The sequence below is a fragment of the Saccoglossus kowalevskii genome, chromosome 8 (assembly GCF_978046115.1).
Source record: "Saccoglossus kowalevskii chromosome 8, keSacKowa6.1, whole genome shotgun sequence".
Taxonomy (NCBI): Eukaryota; Metazoa; Hemichordata; class Enteropneusta; family Harrimaniidae; genus Saccoglossus; species Saccoglossus kowalevskii.
In genome coordinates, this window is record NC_140648.1 from 33,425,095 (window position 1) to 33,437,880 (window position 12,786).

At 33.8% G+C, this 12,786-nt stretch overlaps 1 protein-coding gene across 2 annotated transcripts in view; it reads left to right on the forward strand.

The window, feature by feature from the left end:
• LOC100377830 (rhomboid-related protein 2-like) overlaps positions 1-12,786 on the forward strand; it is a 63,092-nt gene that overhangs the window by 19,907 nt on the left and 30,399 nt on the right. For both annotated transcript variants that reach the window (XM_085502506.1, XM_085502507.1), the window contains exon 4: positions 1,961-1,984. In XM_085502506.1, coding sequence (XP_085358632.1) covers positions 1,961-1,984 — 24 coding nt within the window. The remainder of the gene's footprint in view (positions 1-1,960; positions 1,985-12,786) is intronic.

Here is a 12,786-nt window from a genome sequence, read left to right on the forward strand (position 1 = left end):
CTTTCTAGATAAAAGTGTTAAAGTTAAATGGTGTTCAACGTAGTGCTGCCTTAACCCATTTATGTGATTACCGATAGTCTGAGTAGACTTGAGGGCGCTGTTGTTAAAGTTGCATTTCTGGTTCACAATTCCACAAGCTACCCTGACCAACATATACACCATAACATGTTGTGATTATAGATGTGTAGGGAGAATTGATTTAAGTGGTCCTCCTAAATTAACCTTTTCACCACCAGAATTTCAGAGAATGAATCCTAATTTTGGAGCCAACAGATAAATTTTGAGTACATCTTTACTCAAAAAATTTGGCTATTTTTGTTCCAATCTCTGAAGGAAAGTGCAGATTATAAACAAGACTAATTTATTTGATTTTTTGATGAGAAAGGAAACTGGTGGTGAAAAGGTTAAGCTAGATTTGTAAACAATAGACACTGAGTTAGGAGGCTTTGTTTGTTCTTGTAGGTCAATAAATACATCAGAAGCATGGTTGAGAGAAGAACCTCCAGTTCTCTCAAAATGAGATCAGCCAGAAAGTGAATTTTTAATGACTGAATATAATACTGTCCTTTATCCAAAATGTATATAGTAGGAGGTGGAACTATTACAGTATTAAAGACATAGGCAGTGAATTATCATAGCAAGTACTGTAAAATACTTTAATTTAGCTGGAATTAATTTTCACTGCAATGAATTTTTTTTTGTGTTTTGTATAAAGTTTATTTTCACTATTTGTTGAGGCATTGAATGTAAAATTTAGGAAAAAAAGTTTATTTGCTGGATTTTATTTTCAGCGAAAATAGCAAAAATATTTTTTTACATTAATGGGTTTAGGCACAGTTTATTGATGTACAATACATTACGTTTATACCCCTTCCTTACAGTTCTATAACCCATGGTGCTGAGCGCTACAATAACATTTAGTTACTTTACTCATACTCGTGTTATTATGCTTCATTTGACCTCTTGACCTCTGTTTTATTGTTTTTTTGTCATTTCGTCTACCAAAAGGTGTATAAAAAATAAATCAATGTAGTCTGAAATTAACATCTTAGACAATATCTTTCCTGTTCGTTGCACACAGACATAAATTCCAGAATAATTCATTTATGAGAATTGAAAAAAATCATTAATTTTTACTGAAAATTTTGTATGGCTTTGAATTTCTTTCTCTGAAATGAACAGATTTTTATTACATACATTAAAATAGTGAATATTCGTTCACTCAAATCTAACTAAAAATAAGCAATTTGAAAAATGAATTATAAATTATGTGTGTGATGCAAACTAGAGAATGCTTTCATTTTTTTAAAATAAATTTAATTCAAGCACTCAAGCAACAAAAAAATACATTTAATTTAATGGACTGATACAGTGCATGTTACCATCATTGGGCGTCTACACTGCTATTTTACTTACTCAACATCCCTAGGTTAACTCGGAAAAGATAAGTCCCCCAGATATCTACTTGTCATGCTGCCATTCTGACATAACTGATTTATGAATGATAGGGTTAGTCCATTATCAATATAGGGGTGTTATCTATCATGAGATAAGAGCTTGGAGATCTAAGGCTGATTGTTTTACAGTCCCTCACATCACAAGACCACAACCTCCCTTTTTTTCAGCGCTTCGGTTGAGGCGACACAAAGTGTTATGGCATGCAGTATTCAAAATGAGAGAGTTATTGAATTATGCAGCCAGTGTTTGCTCAGCCTTTTTCTCTATCATCGTATTATTCTCCTCATCCTGCAGCTACGATGAACTTATCTTGCCGACCACGTTTGTCTCAGCTGTGCTTGCTCACTGTGTGAATCATGAATCTGTGTGTTCGCTAACAGAGTCTCTCTCTCTTTTTTTAATCCTGACATATTTTCCTGTATGAATCCTGGTAACTTGAAAAATAACTAATATGGCTCAAATGGTGGACATGAACCGTTTTACGATGTTGGGATCTGCACAGCGATGGAAACCTCTTTTTGACAAGGTAAACATTTCAATTTTTATTCTCTCATCCTACAACCAAAAATCTTTTGTTGAATAAATTTTATAATTCTCATCAGTACAGAACTATTTTATGTGACAAACTAAACAGATTAATGTTCAAGGTATGTAGTACTCTATAGTGTAGAGTGTGGGTTTACCACCACCATGCATCCACATGACAATCCATCCATACCAGGTCATTGAGAATCAAACATTAGTACCTCTAATAAATAAAATATTTTTTCCTATTTTTGAACGCTCTGATCATGTAATATAATATACAGTGTTATATGTACATAACCAGGTGGTGTGTATTTTATGCTATCTTGTAATCTAATTGTGGATTCGTCTGTAACTGACCATTTTAAGAAGCATTCAGTGTATGTATGCTTGTAGTAAGTAGGCATGCACACTGTACATGTTGTAGGCATGCTTGTAGTAAGTAGGCATGTATACTGTACATGTTGTATGCATGCTTGTAGTAAGTAGGCATGCACACTGTACATGTACTCATGCTTGTAGTAAGTAGGCATGTATACTGTACATGTTGTATGCATGCTTGTAGTAAGTAGGCATGCACACTGCATGTTGTAGGCATGCTTGTAGTAAGTAGACATGCACACAGTACAGGTACATGTAGGCATGCTTGTAGTAAGTAGGCATGTACACTGTACATGTTGTACTCATGCTTGTAGTAAGTAGGCATGCACACTGTGCATGTTGTACATAGGCCTGTAATATGTAAGCATGTACAGTTGTACATGTTGTACACATACAATGTACCTTGAAATGTAGGCATGTACACTGTACATGTTGTACACATGCCTTAATATAGGCATGTACACTGTACATGTTGTACACATGCCTTGATACATTTTCTATAATAAAACATAACACAGTCTCGTCAGTAGTTAATTTCATGGTGCTGGTTTAATTTTGTTACAGCACTTTTGTTATGAACTTTAACAATAGCTATAATTGTAACAACACTTGCATTAAATATAAAATAGGCATCTTAGTGAGAATGAATTTCAGCTTGACCTTTGACATAGCATGATAAATACTCTGGCTGGCTGGCAGCTGCTAGTTTTTGCGTTGCTATACGCAATCACCATGGACAAATGGGCACTTCGGGAATTGATTTAGTGAATTTGCATTGTATGTGTTCATTACTCAGTGTGTGAGCAGACAATTCAGTCACGCTTTAAGAAATACTTTGCAATTATGTTCATAGATACAAATTAGATAGGGCTGGGTTGCAGATTTTGTCTGTTCCAATTCTCATGTAATCTGATGAGATGCCAGCAGTAAGGTTATTGCTCCTTCTCATCGGCGTCTCTTTTGTTCAGTAGCCTGTATTTAACTGAACTGTAAATTGCTTATTTTTTCTGATTTGATGATTTTGTGGCATTCTTGAATACAAAATTTTGCAAAAGTTGCTAACGCTCCGTGTTGCAAGACCACAAAGAAATTTCCACTGCTACAAAATTCACAAAAGTATGTCTCTTATAAAAGTAAACCAGTGTACAATATGCGTTACATTTTTTTTGTTTTTGTATCTTTTCTTTTCATTGTTCATTATGAGACTATTCATGTGTCTTCAATTCTCTAATTTTAGTGAATATTTTAGTTTTTTTTGGTAAAAAATGGTGTTTTCCCATTTCTTGTTTTGATATTTTATATGAAGACACCTTGGGTGGATAGATTTGTTCATCGTGTGACAATACTTCAAACTCTCTGATTTCAGTGTAATATTTTTGTCACTTTTTGGTATCAGTCAATAGACTGCTTGTCTAATTTAAGTTTTAAATGAAACAGACAGTTATTCTCGAGGTATGCTCTGCATTAAAAGTATTTTGATGGAATTTTGAGTGAAATAATGTATGAAATTACGATCGCTGAATTCTGAAACTTTCATCAAATATGTCAAATGTCTGATCACATGTACAGATCTGTGATTGGTAGACTGATCACATGTACAGATCTGTGATTGGTAGACTGATCACAGGTACAGATCTGTGATTGGTAGACTGATCACATGTACAGATCTGTGACTGGTAGACTGATCACATGTACAGATCTGTGACTGGTAGACTGATCACATGCACAGATCTGTGACTGGTAGACTGATCACATGTACAGATCTGTGACTGGTAGACTGATCACATGTACAGATCTGTGATTGGTAGACTGATCACATGTACAGATCTGTGATTGGTAGACTGATCACATGTACAGATCTGTGACTGGTAGACTGATCACATGTACAGATCTGTGACTGGTAGACTGATCACATGTACAGATCTGTGACTGGTAGACTGATCACATGCACAGATCTGTGACTGGTAGACTGATCACATGTACAGATCTGTGATTGGTAGACTGATCACATGTACAGATCTGTGACTGGTAGACTGATCACATGTACAGATCTGTGACTGGTAGACTGATCACATGTACAGATCTGTGACTGGTAGACTGATCACATGTACAGATCTGTGACTGGTAGACTGATCACATGTACAGATCTGTGACTGGTAGACTGATCACATGCACAGATCTGTGACTGGTAGACTGATCACATGTACAGATCTGTGACTGGTAGACTGATCAATAAAAAATCTATGATGAAATATGAAAATTAATTTAGAAATTCAGAGTAGAAATTTCAGCTGATCGACATCATAATGGCGTTAATGTAATCATAAAGGTTAATGTATTTTCTATTATTATTATTATATTCTAATTACCCAGGGTGTCATGACGATATAACTGTCACCATGGTTATATGACCTTATATAGATTAGTAGTTTGTTACATCTGTCACATCTAATTTCATTCGTTTAAAACAATTACGAGAAGATGATGTTGTCGGTTATTCCCATAGTCTCTTGTTATTAATGAGATAATAGCTTTTACATAGCTGATATGATTCTTGTAAAAAGAATATAATTAGCTATTGAAATTGAAGTGGGACAATAACAGAAAAGTTGCTAATGTCACATGTTATGTATTCTCATGCATATTAGGAATCAATGGACATTTGACATCAGTTAATTGTAATGTACTTGGAGGGGGGGGGGTTGTGCTAATTATTTTGTAGACGCCAGTAGATCATTGTTAATGGCTAGAAATTGACTTATTTGTGCAATCGCACTACCATACACTGCAGCTGGTAGACCTAAAGATGGGTTAGGGTTAAATACATGCAATTTCAATTAATACCGAGGCATTAAAGTGGGGTTTTTATGGTCGCCATTGAATTTTCATAGTTACTAACAACATTGACATTGTGCACACTGTTAATTGTTATTCAATATGGTGATTGAGAAAGAATAGAATTAGTAATGTTAAAATGAAATCCATATTTATTGACCGACTTTCTGCTGTACTTTGTTGGGATAATATTACAAATATGTTATTGTTATGAAAACTTATACATAACTCAATCTATTCAAGTAGTAGAATTTATTTTTACAACTAACATTATGTTTTCAAGTTGGTAATATTTGTTTGTATTACTGGAACATATTTAATAGTGTATGTGATATATGCATTGTAACTGACTTGAATTCAGTTGTTCAATCAAATACCATTTCATCACATGGCTTTCCAATTGAATAATGTGAGGGATTTAATGTTGGCCTTTTAGTCATCTACTCTCAGCTTAATTCCCTTTTTTCAAAATGGCCACCAGAGAGAAGTCTGACTACTGAATCACGCAATCATGGTTCCCATGGAAACAAGTAGCTCCTCGCTTCCTATGACTACAAATATATAAATTTATACTTGTAGTTTATTATTTAATATGCCTCATAATTACTACCAACAAAATAAACACCTCTAAATCCAGAAGTCATTTAACTGTGTGTTGTCACTGTGGATATTGATGCATGAAAGCATCAATATTGGCAGTTCACAATCGAAATGGCAGCCATTTTTTTTTTTATTAAATGGCTTAAAGATTTAGCTTATAAGGTGAAGTGCAAACATTTTGTGTGTCACCAAATCTCCTCAAACTGAGTTTAGTTTCATTAATACGCCACGGTCATTAAGAGTGATTTCCTTGACTAGTGGAGTGAGCTAATATTAGTCATGATATGCTTCAATTACTTGCAATAGCGGCTTATTTATATGCTTAGTAACTGCCATTGTCAAAGGTGATTTCCGTATACTGTCAATGCATTAATTATTTGCTGGGTTTTAATTTTGGTAATTTCGCTGATAAATAAAATCTGCTAAATTAAATCTTCATTAACATGTAATATAACAATAAAACTCATTATTTCCTTGACAAATTTGTGAAATTAAGACACAGTGAATATACTCAAAACATTAAAATAGTGAAATTAAATGTTAATAAAAATAAATGGTTTTACAGTACATAATTGTAATAGTGTCATATTACTTAGGATGATATGTTTAATATTATAGTGTGCACAACAATAATTTAAACCCAGATTTGACAAACATGTTTGAACAGCTTAACTCATTGTGCCATCTTCAGTGATTATTTTTGGTTTGTTTCTGACCTGAGCTCTGAGTTAAACATCAGGTCCTCACTACTGACATTTTTTACAAACATTCTTTGTCAATTCTTAATGTAATCTCCTTAAACTGTCAATATTAATTTTTAACCAAAATACTATGTATTAAAAATGTGAAATGTTTTTTTTTTCGTAAATTTTGATAGATGTTCCGCAGACCTAAATTGTAACGATTCAAATTAACCTTTGAGTGCCCTAATTTTTCCATTCAAAATTTGGTGCAACCTTTTGTTTTCCTGTTATTATATATATTTTTTTGGAAAATTTTGGGGCAAGTGAATAAAATCTCCTATTGGCTACGAGTCTTGATCGAAATATTGAAAAAACTTACTATAAAAATTGTGAGTGAGTTTAAAATTTTGGAATTGTGACAAAAGTTGAATTTGGGGGCTCACTGTTAATGGAAAGAGAAGGGGAGTACAGTGTAGGGTTGAGAAAATTTGTAGTGTTCTATATGTCACTAATTTACAAAATGAAAAATCAGTTGACAAAGATAAAACAATTGTTTAAAGTGTATTCCAATATCAGTAACCAAACCATCCATCTTGAAACTAAATATTGTCTTCCCAGGAGTCTCCATGGCAACCAACATATTTCATTCCTATTTTCATTGCTTTTTACAGCAATGTTTTAAGTTGTAGAAAGTTGTCTGTAAGTGAAAGATAAATGATAAATATAAAAGAGAGTAGTATATAGTATGATATAATTCGAGTAGTAAAATGTACATTTACTTCATTTTATACAACTAAAAAGATTTTTCGATATTGTCATTTTTTTTTGAAACTCTTGCTAAAATAACATGAAATTCTAATAATTTTTAAATAAAAATGAAGCTCTGAAAAGTAATACAGAAATAAATGGGGGGGTTGACATTTGAAAGTGCAGCTCAGGGACATGAGACAGTTTATTTGATTCTCAATAGATTAATCGCTGAATACAGTGGCATTTCCATTTTGTAGGAATACATGTCACTTTGCACTATGCAATGAATATATTGTAATTTTGATTATGCCTTGAATGAAATATACATTCTTTGTGTCTTGGTGTAACAAATCTATGTTTTATAATCAAAATAAAAAAATGAATTTTTTAAATAGCTTTTATTATCATGAAGTATAGAATTCTATCTGATTCCATCATTTTATTATCATGTTTACAATCTCGTCTCTACTTCTGTTGGAATGCTTCGCTTACTGTTAAATTGGATTTTTGTGATTGCAGGTGTAATTGTAAGCTTTTCCCTTCGGTGTAATCACAGTCTCTCCCCCTCGGTGTAATCGCAGTCTTTCCCCCTTAGTGTAATCGCAGTTGTTCCCCCTCTGTGGAATCACAGGCTTTTCCCCCGTAGTGTAATGGACAGCTCCACACTCCCCTAGCTGGCAGCCCCTACTAGCTCTGTAGTATGTACATGTATGTGTGTTTCTAGTTCTCCAACCTAAATTTGAACTGCACATATCAAATTTACGATCAATAGCCATCTAATTTATTGCGATCATTGTCATTGCATTCAGGTCGCAGAAACCTTGGAAAGAGATTCTGAAATATTATCATCATCATCTCAGAACACTGCTACCAACCGAAGTCATACTTGATAGAATAATATGATCGTAGCTATATAGACCAATGATACATCAATATAGCTCTCATTGGCCAGATTTCATGTATTCTAATTTCTGATTCACTTAATGTACACTTGGCTGTCTGATTCTTGTCATACATATCAGTGAGGGACACCATCCAATTTACTTCTCTGTGAAGTGTGATTTCATTAGGCCAAATAAAAAAAATGTGTATTTCTGGTAACCTGACCTTGCCTGGATTGCTCTGTAATATTTATGGCTGCATGCTGCATGACAAAATCTTGACACGTAAATATCAGTCCATACGTGTGATTTGCAAATGCCGCTGACAGTACAGAAGAACAGCAATAATTATTATTGTTTTCAATATTACCACAAACACAATATTTATTTTATTTGGCCATATCAAAAGAAGCAGGTAATGATTCAGTTGTTGCTAACAGCATTTAGAAGATTTGATTGGGTACCTTAAGTCTCTCAAATGCCTTTCACGGTAGCATCTCTTACAGACACCAAAATGTTGATTGGCATCCATACTTGATACTCGTAGTAGCCTTTAGTTTGTAAGATTCTAGCTGTTTTGGTTTTCCAAGATGCTGATTGGGTGATCAATGACAATGCATTATGGGATGTGTACACAGTGCATTGTGGGATAATGGCTTAGCATTGTGGGATTAAACACACTATTGAATTAGTATACATCATTATGGAATGAAGAAACAGTGCATTATGGGATTTCAGTGCAATGCATTTTGGGGTGTGTACACAATGCATTATGGGATGTGTACACAGTGCATTATGGGATGTGTACACAGTGCATTGTGGGACTAGACACACCATTGAATAAGCATACATCATTATGGAATGAAGAAGCAATGCATTATGGGATTTAGTGCAATGCATTATGGGATGTGTACACAGTGCATTATGGGATGTGTACACAGTGCATTGTGGGGTAATGACTTAGCATTGTGGGATTAGACACCATTGAATAAGCATACATCATTATGGAATGAAGAAACAATGCATTATGGGATTTCAGTGCAATGCATTATGGGATATCACAGTATTATCAAAGAGAGTCTGCCGTGACTCAATATGCCTAATTAAAATATGAGTGAATAAAAGAAATCATTTTCAAAAAACCTGTTAAATTATTAAGCATTTGATATAAGATAACAGGAACGTTATGAACTGAAAAGAAGCACCCTTCCATATCTGATGGTCCAGCTCCACCTTCCAATTTACTTATGCAGTTTTCTCTGTTTTTGTACAATGACAATATATCATTTAATATACAGAATACTTAGAAAACTGGTTATTTTGATGATGTTCAATATGGGACTCATAGCGACGTAAACAACACGTGTAAAATACATTGTTTATTTACATGTACATGAAATTCGAACATGCGCTGCGCGACGACCACTGCGTTTAAGTGTTGTTTATTTCAAAAGAATTTTCATTGCTCATCAATATTTGTCATTTTGAAAATAGGTTCGGGCACATAAAATATATAATGTTTTTTTGATAAAGAGGCAGTCATTGTAGTCACTGAGAAAGAAATAGCCTTTATATTACTGATAATTTGATTGAAAATTATTTGACTGAAGGCAGTCTTTTATTTGCCCCTTACGATGACTAAGCGATCCCTTGGGAAGCCAGGGAGAGTTTGTTTTCTGACTCACTGCCCTTTGTTTGCAGTAAACCTTGTGAACAATACAATAAATGGTAAGCAATCAGTTGACATTGTCCTCAGATTTATTTTAAAAAAAAAGAATTTTAGACTTTGCTATTAATTTTTTATATATTAACAAATAAAAATACTTTTATTGGATTTAGTACTCATATTTTGAATTTGAAACATTTCAGATTCTGTCAAATTATGACGGTTTTGACATATGTTTGTTTTGGAGCGCTTAAGTATGAACGTGTAAGTGTGTTTTATGGCTATAATTTTATTATAAGTTAAAAACATAAACATAACAGCTTGATGCATACTGTAAGAAGCAGAAAAAGCAGGGTTGTTTTTTGTTTGTTTTTTGTAGTCAGAATTTAAAAAAAAATTAACAAAATATATAGTTTTTATATCAAATTTAATTTAATGACATTTTATGAATAAAACTTTTTTTTGGGCCTTAAATAGAATTTTATCAGTTACTGAAATACACTGTCAAGTCGTTCCAACTCAATTCATTTACAATCTGTATTTAACCTAAAAAAATTATAGTTGAATTTAATAAAAGGCTGTTTTTAATACTAATAATAGAAACCAGTAAAAAGTCACCAGAGAGGGCGCTCTCATATGGCTGAGCTCCGCCATCTTGGAGCTGCTCAATTATTCTGGGGGGCGGGCGGACATTCGGGCATTTTCACCACCTGGCACCTATCCTGGAAAGCTCTTAGAAAACGGTACTTTGGGATGGTTGTTGAGACTCCCCTAAGCAGTATAAAAAGATTACCCCTGTGTGTGTAACATATATAAATTTGGTTGCTCAGGATTACTTCAAAGTTGAGTTTGTGTTGTTTATTTCTCAAATTTAGCTATTTTCACCTGCTTTTCGCTCAGCGTTCCACAGCAGCTCGCGGAGAACCCATAGAAATGCATGGAACAGTGGTGCGCGTCTTAGCAACATGGAATGTCTTGTGACATACATGTAGCTCTGCCTGAGGATTTCTTGAAATTGCATATACCGTAGTACCTTGTATATGATTGAATGGCATCACTGACTTACATCCAACTCTGGTCTGTAACTCCACCAATGTCAAAATAAATTAAATGTTTTCATTATTAGTCCCCATTCCCTTTCATTCAAATTTGGTACATAGATTATACATGTTAGGATACATGTCCATTACGATTTATTTCACAATTGGATCATAGATGGCCGACTGGCAGCTATCTTGTTTTTTGAAAATGTTGTATTTTGGACATGCTTTGTCAGTTTTCATTCAAATTTAGTACATCGATCATACATGTTAGGATACATGTCCTCGACCATCCGTGAGTTTCTGAGTCTGTCCGTCCGTCTGTCCGTTCGTGCGTCAGTCTGTCAATAGTAATATTTCAGTATCCTGTGGACCGATTCTGTTCATTCTTTGCATGTGCCTAGTACCTTATGTGGGACATATGCACATGCAGTGGTTTAGCGATTCGATTCAAAATGGCCGACTGGCACCCATCTTGTTTTTTGAAAATGTTGTATTTTGGACATGCTTTGTCAGTTGTCATTCAAACTTGGTACATAGATTATACATGTTAGGTTACATGTCCAGTACAATTCATTTCGCAATTGGATCAAAGATAGTGGACTGGCAGGCATCTTGTTTTGTTTTTTTATGCGGTATCTTGGAAGTGCTCTGTCAGTTTTCATTCAAATTTGGCACATACATGTACTTTATACATGTTAGGATGCATGTCCATAACAATTTGTTTCAAAATCTGGTCAAGGATGGCCGATTGACAGCAATCTGACTTTTTGGCCTTACTACTATATTTCCACAATTTATGTATCATTTTCATTCGTATTTGGCACATACATCATACATATCAGTGTGTTTCATAATCAGATCAAAGATGGCCAAATAACGACTGTTTTTATTTTTGCTCATATTGCTACTACACGGAACACGTGTTTTGATGTAAATAAACAATCTGTTGTTTACGCCACTTGTTTTTTTGTAATTTGATTCAATATGACTGCCCAATGTCCAATTCTTGTGTAAAAGCACTAAGTCATGATTTTTTTACAAATCCATCTCCTATTAATGGTTTCAATCTAATCTCAATGACTTCATCAGCATCAAATTGATATGTCAGATCACAAAATTTGGGACGGGGACTGTGTCATTAACAATGACTTGTATTTAATTAGGGAATCTTGACATGTGCCTGTGAAGAAAAAACGTTATTTGATATATATAATATTTTAAATATGCATATTTAATTATTGTTGATTAATTTGTTTTAGCTAGTCCCAGCAAATGGAAGGAAAACTAGTTTTGCAATCAATGTAATTTTCATTAATTCACCATTCATGAAGTATGTTGTGCATGGATTAGTTTATTATCGATGAAAGAATTCAAAATTTCCAGATGATTATGTAAAATACTACGGGTACTGTAAAATCAGTGTTAAAAGCCATGGCTTCTATTAAAATGGTATATTATAAAAGAGGGTAAGCTGCTTCTATTAGAGCATCTACACATATGAGATTGTTCAAAAAGAATTATTTGGGATGCGGCTTCTAAAACAGATTTTATGTGGTTTTGATTTTTTCTAAAATTCTTGCAAACAAAACACTATAAAATTGTTGTAATACATATTTTTACTGGCACATGTAGCAACCATAGACTTTAATCCTTTTTTTATGCTTTGTTATTTGGTACAAACGTTATACATATTAGATTACATGTCTATGACGATTTTTCATGATGGCCGACTGGCAGCCATTTTGTTTTTTGAAAATGTGGTATCTCATGCATGCTTTGTCAGTTTTTGTTCAAATTAATACATAGATGTACATTGTACATTTTAGATTACATGTCCATGACAATTTGTTTTACAATCAGATCAAAGATGGCTGACTAGCGGCCATCTTTTTGACCATACATGTACTACTATATCTCCAAGGCTTAGGGACCATTTTCAATCATATTTGGCATATACATCATAC